General features: G+C 38.0%; 1 protein-coding gene across 1 annotated transcript in view; it reads right to left on the bottom strand.

Annotated features, from left to right (window-relative positions):
* The window catches only part of ITPR2 (inositol 1,4,5-trisphosphate receptor type 2), a 255879-nt gene that overhangs the window by 150593 nt on the left and 84764 nt on the right, over positions 1–20522 (bottom strand). The window contains exons 17-25 of the mRNA XM_065742442.1: positions 20276–20395; positions 19990–20175; positions 19100–19351; positions 17488–17632; positions 16430–16580; positions 6056–6249; positions 3395–3527; positions 2426–2483; positions 752–917 (exon numbers count right to left, since the gene is read on the bottom strand). Of these exons, the coding sequence (XP_065598514.1) occupies positions 752–917; positions 2426–2483; positions 3395–3527; positions 6056–6249; positions 16430–16580; positions 17488–17632; positions 19100–19351; positions 19990–20175; positions 20276–20395 (1405 nt within the window). The remainder of the gene's footprint in view (positions 1–751; positions 918–2425; positions 2484–3394; positions 3528–6055; positions 6250–16429; positions 16581–17487; positions 17633–19099; positions 19352–19989; positions 20176–20275; positions 20396–20522) is intronic.

Here is a 20522-nt window from a genome sequence, read left to right as displayed (position 1 = left end):
ACAGATGGACAACTGGAATATGCACTAGCACATACATTTACCTCTTACAAAAAAAAAATCTCTGCTGATTTGGGACCTTTTCTTAAAGTCCCTTAAGCACTGCCAATCCATGAGGGATGCTCCAAAAGTAATGACTCCTATTTTAATATGCTGGATCACGACATCAGAGACAGATCTTGGTGCAATGGCAGTAAAGGTTGAACCTTCCCACCAATGCTCCATTACATTTTGTTGCCATGTGACAGATGTCAGCAGAGGGGCAATCTGACAACATGATGTCTGACATGGAAATGTGTATGAAGCAAAAGCGTATCACTGAATTTGTTCATGCAGAAAAAAAATGATACCCACTGGCATTCATCAACACTTGCTGAATGTTTATGGAGACCAAACAGTGTATGTGAGCACAGTGAGGTGGTGGGTGGTACATTTCAGCAATGGTGAGAACAACTTGAAAGACAAGCCACGTCTGAAACATAGCCATGCACAGCTAGTGCAGATTTTTATGAATGGCACACTGGCTACTGTTCCTTACTGGCAAAAAAAAATGCATAGCTACTGGTGGTGACTATGTTGAAAAACTGTTTTTTAGCTGAGAATCTGCTCCATCAAAGTGTTGTACTTTCCACAGAAACAAATAGGATTATGTTCAAAGCAACCTACATACAAACAGCAAATCAGGTAAAAAAAAGTCAGTCTTTGGAAAGACTTTCCCCACAGATCCCTACAATCATTATATCCCCATTAATACCTGTTTAAATGCTTGTAGAACTTCTGCTCTCTGGCTGAAGTGCTTAAATAGTAGATGCAGAGCACCTGACAGCAAAGGAGGGTAGTCATGCATGATGAGGTGAATGAGGACTCGTAAAAAAGTTCTGCCCCCTTCATCATCAAGCTGAACCGCATTTTTTTCTTTTCTTCAACAGATACATGGGGAAAAAAGACAAAGTAAAATAAGAAAATAAAATATTTTGACAGAAATATGCTATAAACATACAATGTTAATTCAATACAGCTCTTACATCCAAATCCAATATGCTGTGGGATATAAATTATAAATGCCCTTTTAACATATTTTGTAAGTACTTAAATCCTACAGTAATATGCTGTTTTGGCAGTCTTGTAGCAGAAGAGATACTACGGAATGAAAGTAAATATGTATGAAATGTGTCAAATACTGTGATTAAAATCTATATTGCAAAACATTCATTTATGCTGTAGATAAATTGCACCAAGCTCTTTCATAGTCCAAACTAATTGAAGTCAATGGTATTTCATCAGAGATTAATTGGGCCCTATCCTTTTCAATCCTCCTCTTTTTAGCTAATATTAAAACTTAATTCAAGAAAAAATAAGCTCAAAGACTGTGGGAATTGAAAAAAGCATCGTATTTCTGGAATCATATTTACAATCTAGTGCAACAGAAATCAGATTTAACATATCAAAGCAGAAAATGTTTCCAAGAAACCATTCAGTCTCTCTGTTCATTTTGAATATGCATATGCCAAGGGCTACGTGTTACTTTACATTACGGGAGTTCAGGGAGAGGAACGGAGCCATTGCTCTCACTGGTAAAGACTGAAAACACATTAGGGACAGAGAGGAAAGATGAGAAATCCTATCTAGAAGATCTCTGTTCCTAGCTCATGAAAATCTTCCAAGTCTAAGGCCTTGTCTAAATGGGAAATATTTTCACTGGTATAATTATAATTGTTCCAGTAAAGTTAAACCAGTATAGTAATAAGGGTAATAATTCTACAATGTGGATATCTTCTGTGCTCGTTTTTTGTTTCTGTTGTTCACAGCATAGATGAAAATACTTTAAAAACTCCGCAAGCATCATGTGTCATCTACAGGCCTCTGGTGGACCAGAGATCATGGCAAATGGTCCACAGTTAATTTGCAGTCACATGAAATAAGTTATGTCTTATAGAAGTTTCTTCATAATTTCAAAGACAAGACGCAATGACAATAGGACACATGGTCTATAAGAAATAGCAAGGGTCAACAGTAACCTGGTGATCCAAGAAATTTGAGTCTACAGCCATAAAATGTACCAGAAAAGGGTGTATCTCTGAAAGCGCATTGTAAAGAGAAATAGTGTGGGGTTAAGCTAAACACACCTGTACACCACTCTCCATCTGCCTTTGGGAACAAACTTTCTACCAACTCTTTTACAACTATAGATCATCAAGAGGGTTGTTCACCCCAGTCCCTCAACAAGCCCCACCCACTGGGCTGCATCTTTGTTCAAAATCCAGTTTTTTTCTTGCACTTTTCTCTCCGTGTGTAGGTTATGTAAAAAAGAAGTAGCCAAGCGAAGAGAATGGGGTATGAAAACACATCCAGAATCTAGAGACACCCATAATAAGAATCAATGTGAATAAAAAGATTAATATAGATAGGTAAACTTTAGAGAATATACCTGCCAGCAAACATGGTTTCAGCCTGAGCTGCAATTTCATCTATGTCCGGAACAATTGCTGGAAAACAATCAAAATAAAAATTTGAAAATAACATTGATCTTTGTTTAACCTTCAAGTGAAAGATAACTCCGTCTTTAAAATTGGATGTTATCAACTTAAGGTCTAACTGCATTCCTCAGCTAGGCAAAATTCCTTCTATTTAACAGAAAAACAAAAGGGAAAGGAGAGTAGGAAAGAACAAGAATATAGGGCAGAGTTAAATTATGTTTTACTACTACTTTGGAAGAGAAATTCTAGTGATAGATTGGACCAACATGATGCTGTGTCATAAATGATACAGAATGTGAAACTTCCACATTTTTTGTTAGATCAGTCAACCTCAAATAAATAAATAAAGCAATAAAACGAGACACATGACCTTTATAGCATTTCTCATAAATGAAATTATTTACCACACTTATTGATCTTTAGAATTACTTTGATATACCTTACTTTTTAAGACTTTAGTATTTGTCAGCCACACCTTTGTTGCACAGCACCTCCAATTAAATCCTCCTTTACCGGTAGCTCAACACACATACAGCTGTCAGCCTTTTAAGTACCTCTGTGTGCACCAGAAAACACCCTGGAAAGCCACTCAATTCCCATGCTACTACATTCACCACACTTAAAGCTGTCCTAATCCACTCTCAAACATTTTTTCAAAATCTATGCTGTGCTACACTTCTCATCTTCCAGTGTTTTGGGGAGAGTACAAGTAAGAGAATAAATCATGATAACAGGAGAAAGGAATCACATTTTAGTTAGTGGAGGACAGACCGGCAAACACCTCTTTAGTGCGACTTGTTAAGATTTCCATTTTATCACAAGCTTTCCAAAAGTTGAGTTTATTGCTTACTAAAAGATTTAGAACAATGCAGAAGTTTACACAGAATTATATTACTTTGCAATACAATAGCAGTATTTACCTGAGGGAATCCCTGATGTGTCAGGAGGGGACGTGGTAGAGCTATCAACGTTCTCATTGTTTTCCCCAAACTCTCTCTTATAGATAGACAGCATATAGGATATCCTATAGTCCAGTCTAACACTGAGAATAAACTACAAAAAGAAGTTTAAAACAAGGCTTTTATTTAATAACATGGGTTAGGGTTGTTTATTATTGTTTAGCTGTTATTTTTTTTCTTTCTGTTGTTGTTCTAGAGTGTGCATGAGGGAATGTATTAGGATACATGATGATGATTGTTATTATTATTATAAATACATCCACTATGAAAAATGAATTAGTTATGTTGTTTCACTTTGCTGTGACTTCTTCCCCCGCGCCTCCAGCATCCTGAGATGTATGAAACACTGCCCTGTCTACAGATAAATACTAAGAAACAGACTGACTTGTCTAGGGGCACCAGGACACTGCCTTGTCCTCACTGCCTATGGGCCAGATCAATAAAACCCAGGTTGAAATCAATTATTTCATATTTCAGACATCTAAGGCCTCATGAAGATAAGAAGCAGAGTGGGGCCGAATGTAAATATGACAGGCTCAAGACTTAGCCACTCAGATGCCTGACAGATGTTTTCTTTTAATTGTTGGTGCCTATAGCAGTGAAAACTGCAACTCATACAGGAAAAATCCTAAATGAAACCTGCAAGTGATGCTTTTTAAATGGTAAAGTGAAGAAAATAACTTGGCTGGAGATGTAAGCACCAATTGAAGGACTGACAGATTCCTACATTTCAACAACTAACTGCTCATCAACTGAGTTGCAGTACTTCCCACACATAAGCTCCTAGCCACAGTAAACATAAACACACAATGGTGAGGGTTTACAATTATTTAACGTTTCAGCAGGGATAAAAGTACATATATTAAGCTACCAAGAGTTGCAAATGATGCCAACTTGCTTCTTTGATCTGTAACTGAAGTCATACAAACTTCCCAGACCCAGAGTATGGTAACAGAATTTCCCTAATGTAACTAGTGCCATCTATGCCATCTGAAACCAAATCAAATCTTAGTTTAAGAAACAGTATCTTTTCAAATAAAATCTAATACGAAATACAAAATAGGTAAGTTTACTGTGGCTCCGTGTTGAACTTACCTTGTTATTATAGAAGCAAGATTTTTACAACTGCACATCTTCACAGTCCACATGTCAACTAAATCTATCAGGCTGCCTGTTTACTTCTAGCTGATGTTACTAAGGAAACTTAAGTAAAAATATGCCCTTACTTAAAATAAGAGGAACAATTACTATAAGCCTCATATTTCTTAGAATAGTCTTAATCTCATTGTACTAGCTGCGCACGACAATACAATTAAATCTAAAATTTCCTTGCATTTTACATTAATAGCCCAATAACAAAAGGTACCATGATTTAACTTAATCCTTTTTCATCATGTTTTAAATGAATCTGAACTACTTTGTATTTCTTATGAACTAAGGTCATATATATGCATATTTGCCATGGTTCACTCAACACAACACCTTACTAGTTTACAGTAATTTGACCACATAGCTAAAGCATAACAAAGCCACAGTAACAGCATAGGATTAAGTACTCTCCAGTCCCAGGTGATCTTGTGCTAGATGTGTTGTGGTAGAGGAAAGGTTAAGGCACAAATGTGATTCTTTTTCCTCTGAGTAGACAGGGAACCTACAGTTAGAGGCTGGTGTCCTGGAATCATTCTTCTATGAATCAACCAGCAGAGCAAGACACATGGAAGGAAACTTACATAGTCAGCAAATCAAAGGGAAATGATAAACAGTACACACAAATGGTATTCTTAAGGTGGTGTCACTTCGTAACACTCTCGTTAAGTCTCAACATCCCACTTCTGTAGCACTCCATAAGCCTTAAGTTAAAAAGGATTTGAAATTAGCATATTGAGGACCTAATAACTGGTAACCTTTCAGATGACAAGTAATTAAGGTAATCTAAGTAATTTATAAGCCTTCAGAACAAACACAATCCTTCATAAGTGACAACGGTTCCAACAGATCAGCAGGATTTACAGAAAATACTGAAAAACTCCTTCAGTGCTAACTATTGCAAGAACTAGGATTTGATACACAGAACAAACGTGTGCCGCTTTACTCATTATTAACACAAAATGAAAATTGTATCATCAGGAAGTAAGCTAGTGTCATACAACTTGGCAGTTCAGCTGGGCAATAGATTGGGAATAGTCGTGGGCTGCTAACAGTGGAAATCTGAAAAAAACTTCAAAATTGTATGACCTTGCTTGACCTCAGTGGGTCTATGTCCACTCAAATACTAAAGTCAAATAAGCTATTTCAGTGTAAAATGAGTGCTCATGAAACTAGAAACAGATACATTGTCTTCAGAAAATGTTAGTTAGGTAGCTTAACGTACAAGTTCTGCTTTATCACAGTTACAGTGATAGAGTTTCTATAGCACCCAGTTCCTTTGGAAGTATAACACAGTGAGGACCACAACTGTACTACTATTCACACAAAGTAGTATTCTTCTTCATATCAAAGTGTTATTTACATAATGAACAGCTCAGGGAATTACAGCTCAGTAAGAATTCAGGTAATAGAACCTGCCATTATGTAAGTAAGTGAATAAATGTAAAATGATTGCCATTTATCAATCATTATTACCTGTAAAATCTCAATGATTTTCAATTTGGTGTCCATTACAATCACATCTTCATTCTCTGAGGTGGTGGCTTGCTTGCTTGGGTGAATGCTTGGCTGTACATCAGGGACACTGATGGGAAATATAGATCCTCTGCTTAGTACCATTTGGGTCATCATCTCTCCTACACCATGGATGGTTCTCATAACATTGTTTCCTAGACATTAAACACATACACATTTGCCATCAGTGAAGCTTGCTTGCAGAGATATATGACACAGACCTATGTTGTCAAACTCCTTTACAGTCTTAATTGGCCTAATGAAAAACAAATCCTTATAAAAAATCAGGAGCGTCAAATTCATTAAAATTAGCCAACGGTTTGGGGACAATTTTCTTCATTGATTTTCCAAGGGATTACTGCTTGCAGATCAACAGATGGAAAAGATGTAAAAGCTTTCTACAGCCCTGTTAGCATGTTCAAGAAATCATAAAAAGTAGAGCAGACACGCTATCCATATCTAGAAACATTTTTGAAAGAGGTTTATTTAACCTATCTGTAAGAATACTTAGGTGATACATATCTCACATTTTAAAGCATCCCTAAGCAAGCAATTCCAGTATTTGACAATGTTTACTGTTAGAAAACATTTATTGACAGTTCATTTATATCTTCCATTGCTTCCATTTATGACCTCGCCCTGCAGTCACAGTGAAGGAGTTATTTGCCATGCCTATTCCCACTGATGTCTTCACCTTGAAGACTGCTCACAACACAAAGGCTTGATGGTAAAGATGCTTCTGGCACTAGAGAAGCTTGAATCTCTTATATGCTACATTAACAAAGTAGAGAATTGCAGCTGTGCGTGTCTGATTAACCAGATCTCTCCAGATCTCTTGGTCCAGATAACAGGACACAAACCAGATAACTCACGTTAACTAGTAGGAGAAAGACTAATGTAATGAATGGGGTAAAAGCATCTCAGAGAAGTCTGCAACTGCTAGCGGGTATGCATGTACTGTCTCTAGACAGTTAGACATGCTTATGGATGCTTCATCTTATTAAAGTTCATGACAAATATGATAAATCCCATTACAAATGATGACCACCTGGACAGCTTGAAAATCTGTATACATTTGCTTTTGAATATGTGATTTCAAGTCTCTACATATTTACGTGCACGGGGTTAGATTCTGACTGTTCATTGGGTGTTTTTTTTTTTTTATTCTTGGTTTTGGTTTAGTTTGTGGCTTAATATTTTTTGTATTTGTTTGTTTTTATTTTTTATTAACTGTGTAAAAGAAAAGGAAATAATTGTTTGGCTCCCAGAACAGTCATTCCCTCAGTTTACAGGAACTCTTCTGGGAAAAGCCGAGAGATAGTGGACCCTCTCAACTCACTCTCACTTATATAAATGTCCCCCATCAAAAAAGTCCTGAGAGAGAAAGTCAGGCCAAAGGTTGTCCAGAAAGTTAAACTAGTATCTGTAATCACAGCACCCTTTGTAAGCAGTACCTGGAAAGAAAATGAACTTCACACTAATTTGGCAAAAATACAGATGAGTCCAGACTGGTTACGACAGGACCTATCACTGATGCCAGTTCAACAAACTCTATCAAGAGATATTGTTTGTTCCCATAAATTATACTTGCCTTTTCCTAAAGTGAATTCCAATGGGAAAAGCATCTTAGGGAATCAATGACTACCTTCTTGCAAAGGCAGAGAGAAGTAAGCATGAGAATATGTTACCTACCTGCCAGAATTAGTTTTCATTTTTGCAAAACATAGATCTGGACAAGTGGAAGAAAGGAAGTGAAAAATAGCATCTCTTTGCAGAAATAGGAACAAGACCTAGACTCCACCAAAAGCAAACAAAAGAGATACAGCTCTGATGAGGTAAACCTGAATAGTTTCTGAATGTATTCTGTACACTTTAATAACCACAAATTGACAAGTTTTATTCACATTGATGAGACCCTATTCCTAGATAATCTGCTGTAAAAAAATCAAAGCTGTATTTTATTTTGTTTGCAATATCCTCTTCTTCGGTACTTTCTTCAATTAACAGAGCTTAAGTACTGCATGTAGAAATAGGAGATGCTTTTAACCCTGACTTTAAAATACTCAAAGAATTTGCAAATTCAAAATGAATGAGATAGATCAGTGTCATGTTTGAGGTCTCATTTGATTGCATGCCAGACTGGATGCCAATGTGAACTGGTCTTTTGAAAATGACACCACGTCTCTACAGAGAGAAGGAGAAAAATGTATTTCTGACATTGCGAGACGTTAAGAAAAAGCCTAATCGTCAAAGAAATGGCTAAATTCTCACATTAGGCAAGCACAAAATTCCTCTAACAGCTTGAAATTGTATAGAGCAAACAAAAGGATTCCCAACAGCATCCCTGCCACAAGATGAAAATTGCCCATTTACCATTCAAATCGAATCTTAACAAACGTGGAATAAATTGTATGCATCTCTCTCTCTTTATCCCCTTTCTACCAGTATTCTAAACACTAATTTTCATCACATTAATTATACGCGTGTAAAGCTAGATTACTAAATTAGTTACTAAAGTAGAACCTTTAATCCTTAAAATAGCTTTAATTAAATTGGCTTCTTGTACCTTCTTCATCTCCAAACTGTGATACAAATGATCACACTCAAATCATGTCCTTAATGCTGACTGATAAGTTCAAAGAACACAAAAGATTTATAGGTTGTGCAGTCCCTTCATGGCCTGTGATATTCTTGGCTCTACATCTCACTTGGGAAGACATCATCCTCTCATTCACAACTGAGATCTAAAAATCTCTTCAACAGCATTTGTACAGAGTTGAATATAAATAGAGGCACTGCTATCTGGACAGTCTGGGAATTACTTACAAAAAATAACTTACGCCAGTGGGGTTAACCAATTGAAAATTAAACCACTTCATTCTAAAAACAGTCTGAAGGATATTATTCTAGAAAACTAGAAACTGCATTTAGTCCTAAATAAGGTAGAAGAATTTTGCTTTTATCTTAAGGAGTTCCTGCCTTGAAGACTAAATTCCACTCATTATACAATTAGAAAAAAGGTGTCCTGGCTAAATCCATCTTGGAAAACTTTCCAGTAACCGCATGGTACTGACAAATACTATTTTAAATTAACTGAGAGTAGACCTGGGGAGAACATTCTCAGAGCAAAAATAATAAAGTAACCAGAGCAATTCAGCATACTTTTCAGTCAAGATATTTCAACTGCTATGTTCTGTAATGTTCTGATGAAATGTAGCCACCTCTTACAGCAATCAGACAGCAAATTTACACATAGATAGAAGCAGTTGGCTAGGTCTCAACAATGAGAGGAATTGCTCTATTCTTTGAAAGAAGATACAAAGATAATTCATGTACATAAAGAGTAAGCAGCAGCTTCTCTTCCAAAAGATCCCCCAGTAGATCACCATTCATATCGCTCAGTGCCTCTCTCCTCCTTTGGAATTCTAGATCATATTAGGTATGGATTTAAATCTGTCATTCTTAAACATACAGGGCCAGCAGCACTTTTGTTAACAAGTTGTTTCTTTTTGCCATACTGTTGTGTTCTCTTTTGCTTTAACAGTTGTCTCAGCAGAAAAGAGTGTGAGTCTTTGACATACAGAAGGTAAGACATACAGAAAAGTTATTGTGGTGTAACAAGGGACTGACCACATATCAGCTAGCTTGAAACAATGCAAGACAAAATACACTGGCTCAGTAAAAGATACTTAAGTTCTTAGTATATGTGACCAAACCAACAGTTAAGACCAACAGAGCTCTGATCTCAGCTCCTGAATACCAACACCCAAAGAAAAATTAACTTACTGCCTCAGTTAGTTAACTATGCTAAAACTGGAGAAAGAGAAAGAATAGAAGGGAACCCTGATCACCTTCACATGTACTTTGCTGAAGATGCAGTGAATAAAAGTCTGAGCTGTGCCTTCATATCATACCGCCACCTTTACCCTGCTCATCTCCCGCATTTGTTGACTTCTGTGAGCTCAAGTTTCTGATTTTCCAACAGAGAATGAGATGGGAGGAATACACATGGAAACACTGTAATGTGCTAGCTTAGAAAAGCAGCCACAACTCTTCTCAGCAAGCCGGGGCAAAAATACTCAGAGCTGCAGCTGACCAATAGAGGAAGAGAGCTCCAAGCAATCCCCATGAATCTTTGTTTTCTCCATTTTCTCTCCCTGCTCCTCTCCTTTCTCTCCCTGCTGCCTCTCCCTCTGACGAGTCCAATTTCAAGAGCCTTCCATAAGCAGTGAAACCAATTAGAAATGCCTCCTATTAAATGTACACTCCCACAAGGTTTGCCAAGTGCACACAGTGATTTCACTCATTCAAAGTGGTAATTTAAAGGAGCTCCAGATTGACAGACAATGAAGTAAGAGGAAAGAGAAGAATGCTTGTCATGTTCTGAAATGACAACCATGTATCTCCTTTTCATTACTTTTTATTACTGTGATCACAACTTCCTAATGAATATCAGTTTCTGTCACAAAACTGCAGCGCATAATCTCATACAATTTAGCACAACTGACAACACAGCGTCCTCTGAGGAAAAAAAGACTTTTCATAGGAGTCAATTTTCATAGGAAAAAAAGATAACAACCACCCAAGTAATCGAAATAGTGGATAATTTGACACTTCATTTTCTACATAAACATACTTTCTTAATAAGTCACTTACTGGTTGCAGAAGTTCTAAAAACAAAATATAAAAGTAAACAACAATTTGTGACATAATACAGAATAGATGGCGAAAGACAAAATGCCATACTCAGAAAAATAACTGTCAGAGACAGCTTTTTGACAGTTCTGCTGGCTTTTCTTCTGGTTGTTCCTAGCAAGTCGCTACACAGCATCCTCAACTTGTTCTCAGCAGACAAGTATCCACAGCATTTTAGGTATTTCACAAATAGTAAAGAGAAGCATGTGGTAAATGAATGCGAATAAACAACGAACTGCTTCAAAGGCTGGCAAGTAATCTTAGAGTGAGTAGTGCCCTATTTCACAGATGCTCCCAAAACATCAGTGAACTGATGTGCAGTCTTATTTATTTAAAAATTAACTGCATGCAAATGATCTGCAAATGGTCCTTCGTTGACAGAGAGGGTCAGTCTACTCTTACTAAAACTGTTCAATCTTTCTCTCCTCCAGATGGAGGAAAGATGGATTATAGTGACTCAACTTACAGAGCTGCTCATAGACTCACAGAACTGTAGAGGTTGGAAGGGACCTCTAGAGATCAGCCTTTTTTAGCTGAAACATTTTTCTACCATCCACATCTTCCTGTGAAAAACACCTGTATTTCCAAAAGTACTCTAACAACTGACAGCTCTCATTAGTGACTGGAGAAGCTGCATGTTTATTTCTTCTAGAAACCAAGTAATGAAATAGGAGCTGACATACAATGGGTTCTTCAGGAAATCTAGTACTTAATGGCCATATAGAGATAAATACATGTGTTTCTAATGCTCCAACAACTCTTCATTAATCCTACCAACACATGGTTCGGCTTGCATACATAAATACTGGGGGGGAAAAAGGAGACAAGTCAAATGCTTCGCAAAAACGTGGCATTTTTTCCTATTTTCACTGCAGTTACAAAGTTAGAAAGACAGCTCTCTGATCTCACCAAACCTGAGCATGACCTGAGTAAGACTAATGAATGATCAGATGCTGTAACTTCTTACAAATACCTCCTAGAAAACACTGAAGTTCCAGTGTAGCAGGACACAAACCAGAGGGCATGTGCTACTACAAAAACCAATAACTCCTCAAACAATCAAATGCAGAGGTTGAAGGACTGGCAGTGAACAATAGAATGCCCTAAGACCCCAAAGATTTTTACATACCACTTTGAAACTACTTCGCTTCTAAACTTGGGGATGCTTCTAGACCAAAGTTATCCCACAGGATATATAAGGTTCCAATAGCAAAGAAATCAAGAGACTCAACAGACTTTGAAAGCCATTTTTCCTTAACAAACTGAGCAGATGGCCCATCTTCAGCTCCTCCTGCTTTTCTCGTCATTCCCAAAGGAAGCTTTTGGCTTATGTTCAGTTAATCCCTAGATACAAAGCAACATCAAACCCATCTGTACTATGCATTGGCAGCTGCAAAAACTACTTTTTTAGAGATTTTCCTGTTCTACTTTCCTGAAGCATAAGCCTCTTCCCACTTGCCAAAACATTCTACAAGTCTGAAAAAATCCTAAGCAATCTTCCAGTGCCCCTCAGCTAGAGCCCTACCTCTCTATCTTGATCACGAAAAGTTGTTGCTAGGTTTTCAGGAAGATCTAGACAGAGGATATGGCTAAGTCATACCTGATATAATTTTAAAACTGGGTTATCTACATCAGTTGTTACCTACCACCATCTTTCTGCAATAAAAATCCCCATCTTTTATCCCTCACAGCACACCATTCATTCAGAGGTGATTCAAGGCTCAATAAAGAGTATGGCAGTACAAAGACACCTGTCCTTCCCCTCAGCCAACTTCCTCTGCCTTCAATGTTGCTTAAGGGGAAAGAGGGGAAAGACAACAGCATCAGAAGGGCACACTCAGATACCGCTCATTACTTACAATCTGAGGTCCATTAGCACCTACCACCTACCACCATCATCACATCATCACATACCTACCACCATCCAGACTCCCCACTGCTAGACTGACAGCACCTATTCCTGTTTCCTCACAGACATCAGCATACTTAAGACCCTTCCAGCCAGGCCCACTTCTTTCATCACAGCCTCTAAAGCCTCCTTCCCCACGTGCAATCCTATGAAGCTCACTGCTATAGTAGATGACATCTGGTGGATTGTTGGAAGTCCAAAACTTTTACTGTCATTAGTCAGTTCTCAGTGCAGTTGACCCTATATCAAGCCATGCCTCAGTGTCAGCATACTCAAGCAGGTTTTCAGACAGTACGTGTAACAGCTTTCCAAGTGACTGCTGACACAGCAGCCCTGACTGTGGTCTTCAGCAAGACCTACACTTTTTCTCCACCAGCAGCTTTTCAAAAGTTTCAGTGCCATCTTAAAGCATGCAGCAATGCTAGACTATGCAGCTCCTCTGGCAGAGAACTGTACGTGAAGCACTATCTAGTTATCAAGAGCTGAATTAAACATCCAGTAGAGCCTTGGCTCTACCTTTCTTTGCCTTGTTGATTTGGCTACACTGCTTCATGCAATTTAATTTTTTGTTGTGAAAAGTTATAGCCATTTTTAAGACACATAATAGCAGCACTTCAGTACCTAAAGGACCACATTTTATTTCAAACCCTTTAGAGCTATATATTATTTGCCAGAAGCAATAAGCCTTACAGCTCTGTTTGTGAAAGAGGTATTAATTTTTACAGGTTTTCTACAGCATATGCCCATAAAGACTGTAGAACCTATCATAAAGAGGCCACGAATCACACTTTATTTCTTCATTACACCATTTTTCATCGCTCAAAAACTAGCTGACCTCAGGTGAGCCTCACAGAAAACCTAATGCATTACGTTAAGGGCAGAAGGTAAGGACACTTCTACAGTTTATACAGCCCTCAGAATTAATGAGGAAACTTCACCTTCTCCTGACATTGTCCATCTCCGAAACCAGTATGCAACGTCAAAAATAAAACTTTCTTATCATGATTATTAGAGGATGGAAAGATAGAAAGAAGTACCATACACCAGCATGCTTGCCTTGATGGTAAAAAAACATCATGGGAATCAAACCTTCTAACTGAGTTACAGCTGTGAGACAGACATCGATTCCTAGAAGAGCAATTGCCTTCGGAATCACACGAATGCAGAAGCCTCGTGATGAGGATAGGAATAAAGAAAAAGAGAAATGGTCCATGCCAGAGAAACTCTTAGACTGACTCCACCTTTGACCTGATCTGCACTGACTGGCAGTTGCTACTTGCAGTTTGTCGATACTGAACTCTGCATGACAGTGAGGGGGCTTCCCCATCCCAACCCTGGCCAAGGTGAAATCCTTGAGGTGGTGAATCACAGGTGAATCAAGGTGAATCACAACAAATAAGCTAAGCCTTCAGCATGACACAGTGGTCAGACTTTTCCAGGTATGATTCTAGAAAGTGTTCCAAGATCTTGGGATGTTTGTGAACACATCTTTACCCTTTAATCCCTTCAGTCTACAGATGGGATGTGCAACCAGACTGAAGATCCAGAATCAGTGTATTGGCTTGAACAAGTAAAAAGTGGTATTTGTTGAGCCAGACATGAGCAGCACAATTCATATGAGAACTACAGAGGCAGGAGTAAATTGAGCTTATTATGGGTAGTTATAAATATACTCAAACAGCCTGAGTGTAACCTTCCTCTGTGGAAACAAAAGCAAACTGAAAGGCTCTTATTGATGAAAGAAAATTTTAGCCATTTACATAGGGTGGGAAAGATGTGCAGATAAGCTAGGTTCATCACACTGATGGCTTTTTCAAATTGATGCCTAACACTGTGAATTGCATCTCAAGACACGTGTAATTTAAAATCATGGTTGTATTCCCTGTATGTCATTATTCTAATTTACAAATAATGTAAACTAAATAATGCTGAGCTAAATGGCAAACATGTAGCTTGCCCGTTAACACTATCATGTCATTTCACCTTCCAGATCTGACACATGCTGTAGCTGCTTGCTTTGACTAAAATCAGCTATTTGAAAGATCCATCACGTACAGAGAAAGACGTGCATTTTAATTCTCAGAAAATAAATAACCAGTATTGGCCAAGGCAGATTGGCTCCTGACTTTGGAATTATACAGCAGGGTACACTTACTAGAAAAGCAATGACTTAACCTTTTAATTAAAACCACAAGAAATTTTAATGTTCTTGAAAGGTGCCAGAATGAGCACTATTAGTAAGTCATCACTTGAACCAAAAATGCCCCTTTAAGACACAGACAGAATAAATAGTAAACTCCCTATCTATTAGAATTTCAAGGGGAAAAAAAGAAGTTAGTTTTTAACAAAACTAAAATGTGAGACTTCTCATATAAAACAAACAAGATTCAATGCCAATTTTTTAACTTCTATAGTGGTACCCCATAGGATCTACTGATGCTGCAGAATATGAGTTAAGCAACTCTTCCATTTGTTCATACTTCTTTACAGGTCACTTACCCTAGAAGACAGCTACAGGGCTGGTTTAAAAGGGCTACTAAATAACGGTCCAATGACTATCCTCAATCTGATTAAGGTGTATTTTTTTTTTTGTTGTTTTTGTTTTTTTTTTTTTTAAGTTCCCATCTGGTTACTGAGACAAAAAGTAACATCATTACTGGACCTCTGACAGGATGGAAAGCAAATCATGACGACTTAAGAATCTTCATATCCCTCACACTGCAAGTACAGTACCCAGTGATTTCTTCTTGAGCCCCTTCTGTAATCTTAATTTACCACTAAATGCTGATTTTTTGTTGGTTTTTTTTTTTTTGGATGTCTTTTCTTAATGAAAAGCACTACTCCATTTTGCTTCAGTAATATGTTTTTCAGACATGAAATATGCTCTTCAGGCATGAAATTCTACAAGCTAGGTGATCAAAAGTACTGAATAGGTAGTATGAAACTGCTTCTAAATTATGTATCCTTGTGCCATAGGCATCTTCACAGCCTAATGCTGTCTAAGTCTGTACTTCCAGAGAAAGAAAGAGGACTGATAAGATGCTTGAGCAGACACTGAAGATCATTCTGAGTATCAATTGCAAAGATAAATTATACAGCTAGTGCTTTACAACCTGCCAATCAGAAAAGCAGAGGGGGGCTGAAGATAATATATAACCATCTGAAGATGAAGGTCTTTTATAAACAACTGTAGAAGCCTCTCCAGCAAATCTTACAGTGATTTTAACGTAAGAACACTTGTCTCACTGCAGCAAAAGTCCAATGTTATTTTTAAGCCTATACAGCACAGCTACTTTTAAGTCATGGTACAAAAGGCAGTGGGACATACAACATTGTCCCAGGCTTGCCAGCTAAGCACTCCAATCTGGTTAAAAGAATATTCTAAGCTGACAAACAGATGTACAGGATAGCCTCATCTAGACTTCCATCATCTGGTGCTTCTGCAGTTCTTGGAAAGTGACACTACATAAGTGAAGAGGAAACCGATAAATAGTTGTGCCACACATGAGACGTCATGTACACTGTTGTGCCCAGACAAATGCTATCTTTGTACCTTCTAAGGATGCTTAATCCAAGGGACACTGAAGCCTGGATCCAGACTTGAAAGTTAAATTCTAGACAAGCAAGGAGCAGTATAAATAATTCAGAAAAAAATCAGTAAGATTTCCAGAAATTACCCCAAACATAACAAGTTGCACACTGGAGTACAATTTTTTTACTGTGTTTCTTACCTCCATCCTGAAACTTGCTCAACCTTTCAAAGTACGATGACATAGGAACCTGAACAATATCTAGAATTGCCAGCAGTGTCCGGGTCAGTCTGAGAAGCTCACTAAAACTATAAAAGCCAAAGTATATGAGGTTTCGAGCTAGATGTACCACCTGTGACAAAAACAAAAATGAAGGAAGTATTGTCAGTCTTCATGGTATTAATCTGTGGGATAAAGTTGCATTTTACACAGCATCTTGCACAGCAATCCAGATTTAGAGCGCATTCACATTAGTACAAGTGTTTCCACTCATTTAAATTGGCTTTGGACCAAGGCCATTAGCATGAATTTTTTTTCAGTCAGACAAAAAGAGTGAAAATAATGTGAGGCTTAAGATGGACTGAAAATACACAATTGCATTTGGGAGAACGAATAAGACTGAGAAGAAAAAAAATCCAGGACTGTTTAAAGGGACAGTAGTTCTACAGAAGATGGAACAGAAGAGCATTTGACTGTGGGAAGTGAATGGAGGTGATTTCAAATGACCAGATGTAGAAGCAACAAAGTTCTGGAGGTAGACTGAAAGAAGAATTGCAAACGCTATAAGCACTTTCCCTTTATCCAACTTTATTTGAATATACATGATTTAGGTCTATCTGAAGTTTCTGTCAGGAATTTCAAACGATATTTGAAATCCCAAACTATTCAGAGTATTTCTTCCAATGTCCTATTCTACACAGAGAATAGTACTTGCTTGCGTTAAAAAATCCCTATGTGCTGATTCACGAATGTGGAGAGAAAGAACACATCATCGTTCACACTCCCTCCACACATATCCCTTCTCCTGCCACTGAAATGCAACTATCTTAGGAGGAGGAAACAATACAACTGTTTGACAAAAGACAGTAATACTATTTTCTGTAGTAACAGTCATCAACAAGAACACTAGAATTAGAAACTGGTGCTTCATTAGGACACTTATTCTGAAGTTGTCTTTATTTTGAAAAAGAAAAACAGCATTCACCTAGCTGAAATGAGAAGGAATGTCATAAATTAGGATGGAGATAGCTGAGAAGTACCTCAAATGTAAGCTTATTCTTCTCTTTGTCACCAAAAGGAAAAGGCTGATTTACAACTTCTTTCAAATACTCTTCTACAAATTCCATAGTTAGTGCAAATTTCCTCTTCATTTCATTTCTTGAAGAATCTGTGAAAGAATCATACCTACAATGCAAGATACAGAAGGAAGGGATCAGTTTGCACTAAAGAATAAACAAACCAACAACAATGCTTTAAAATCACTATCAGTTCTCTGCAAGAAGGGGTAAAGATCTATTCTACATAGATATGCAGAAATGGAAGACAGAGGAGGCATAAACTTTTCCTCTAGCTGTAGGAGGTGCAATGAATGGGAATAACAGAGGCAGAAAATACTATGGCTCTGTCTGATAGCACTCCTAAATTATGCTGCAGCAATTCAGTAAGCCACTAAATCTCAGCCTTCCTCTCACATCAGCCAGAGAATGGGATGGAACAGAAACATCATCAAGTGCAACTGCCTGACCAGGGTTAACCAAAATGTAATGTGTACCATTAAGGGCATTATCCAACTGCCCCTTGAACAGACAGGCATGGGTAATCAATCATCACTCTATGAAACCTGTTTTAGTGTTTGACCACCCTCAGAGTAAATAGAAGTTTTCTAACCAGTCTGAACCTCCTTGAGTGCAGCTTAGTGACATTCCCACTCATCCTGTCACCATATACCAAGGAGAAGAGACCAGTACCTCCCTCTCTACCTCCCTTGCACAGGAAGTTGAAGACAGCAATGAGTTTGCCACTTAGCTTTCTTTTCTCCTTCTACAAGAAGGACAGCAGACCAGGAAAGCAGCTCAGGACAATCAGCTTCCACCACCAATAAGACTCTGTTGTCCTAAGTCAAAACACTTCTCCATATCAGTAGCAAAAGCAATACTGTCTGCTGCACTGCTACACTTCTTCCTCATTATCTCTTTAGATACTCCATGTCTGGGTCCAGCCCAATGGTGCTGCTTCATTAAATCACTTAAGCCGAAGAGGGCTTTCACTGAAGTCAGTGGGCCCTTCCTCCACACTTAAATTTAGCACATGCATAAGTACTTTGCTGAATGGAGACCAAAGCCTCGGTTAACCGTTTCTGGGTGTACAGCTGCACTTAGCTGGAAATTTTTTGTTTTCCAACTAAATTTTTTTGTAACTTTCAGTTGAGGCAGAAGTTTAAAACTAAATTCCAACCTAGTACACGCCTGATGTTAGGCACAATTTGAATACTTCCAGTTCCACTGTTCTGAGGAAAGGCCATTCCATTTTATCCTCAGTTGGTTCTGTATAAAAGAAATAAAGTGAGTAATAAAGCAAAGTAAAATGGAAGATAGGCCATGATTTAGTGATGGGACTCAGTAGGTCAGGGTGATGGTTGGACCTTCCGTTTAGATGATGATGATCATTTCCAATCTGGACAATTCTTTGATTCTATTTCCATGTAAAGCTACTCAAGGAAGTTTCTGAGATTAACAATAACTAACTGCTCATTGTTCTGCAAATAAACACCTTTCTACATGCATGTGTTGACACAAGACAGCTACTATTCTGTTCTAAGACTAACTCCAATAAAATGATTTTGTACCATATTTTGCAACACTTTCAACTCACTCATGAATTGTGATCTTGGTAGGAATTTCAGTCCACAATCTGGCATATCTGACAGGTACCACTGATTCCTGAGGATCTCTGTCCACATGCATGTGTAGCATCAACCGGCAAAAAGAAGCCCGGAGGTCAAAAGGAAGGCTTTCATCAGACATACATCGCAGGATCAAGTCTACTGATAGCTGTGCAGAAATCTGGTTGATGGCTAGATACTGGCGGTCCAGGCACATTCTTGCAAAGAGGTTCAGTTGGTACCTTAAATAAGAAAAATAGCACATTTCCAACTGATTTATTTGAATACCGTGGAACAACGAACCTCAGAATCTCACTTTACAATCCTGATGTCAGCTCTCCTGTTGTAAACACTAAAAATGATTGAGTGGTTTTGCTAACCAAGGGACAAACTTGCCATTAAAAATGCTAATGACAGGCTCCAGTCCCCATTAAGACTGGTCTCCCTCTGAAACTTGAAGCATTGCTCAACGGAAGGCTGAAGCATTTAAAGTTTGTTTTCAATCTGTGTAAGACACTACTGTTCCACGATCCCATCTCCTTTCTATACTCTAGGATGTTGTGAACACTCCTTTTTCAGTGTATGCCTTGCTTCCAAGAACAGCACAACATGAAAGAACACCTGTATGAATAAAAGGTAAGAGGAAAAATTATAGAGATGCAAAAAGCTGTCACAGACAAAGAAAACTCAGTGTTTGTCAGGAATAGACAACAGAGATTGTGATGCTTCCTGAAGGAAAAATCTGAAACAAACTTTTAATCCCTGTTTCTGGTATGCCTTGTTTTCCTTTTCCAGTATTGGCCAATGGAGTGGATAAGAACTGCACCAGGCTCCAGGGAGAGTTTAAAGTTTCATTCATTTGCATAAGCAAAAATTTTACCTGTAGTAGGTAAGAACTTCTAAATCAACTTTTGTGCCCTCCTTTGCCTCCTGAGCCAGGTGTCTGATGGCTTTGCCATGAGGTTCCTTGTTACTGTCAATCCAGTATAGCCACACTTCTTCTTCATCAATGTCATCTGAAATGACTGGGCATTCTAAGAGATTATCCATTTGTGTTGAAATCAGCCTGCAAGGATGAAATATTCACAAGGGAGCCACTAAAAAACTGTTACAAATGTAAATAGAAAAAAAAAAAACAACCGTATGTTCTGATCATGGATGCTCACTTTGTCTGAATGAGAATGTCAGCATTTCCTGGGCTCAGCATAAACTTGCAGATGAGTTCTTGTGTTACTGGTATTGCTGTGGTGTTAGATACACACAGGTCTGATAAATAATCCAGGAACCTGTGCAGTTGAAAGAAAAAAAACACAGACGCTACAGAACATATGACCTTAAATACCACACAGAAACATTGCTCTAAAATTCTCTAGTATGCCACTAAAAGGGAGCAGATATTGTGAGATTCTTCAA

Source organism: Cyrtonyx montezumae, unplaced genomic scaffold (genome assembly GCF_038088225.1).
Source record: "Cyrtonyx montezumae isolate F1298 unplaced genomic scaffold, pur_monq_1.0 scaffold_3, whole genome shotgun sequence".
In the NCBI taxonomy this organism is placed as follows: Eukaryota; Metazoa; Chordata; class Aves; order Galliformes; family Odontophoridae; genus Cyrtonyx; species Cyrtonyx montezumae.
This window is presented reverse-complemented; position numbering and strand designations above follow the sequence as displayed.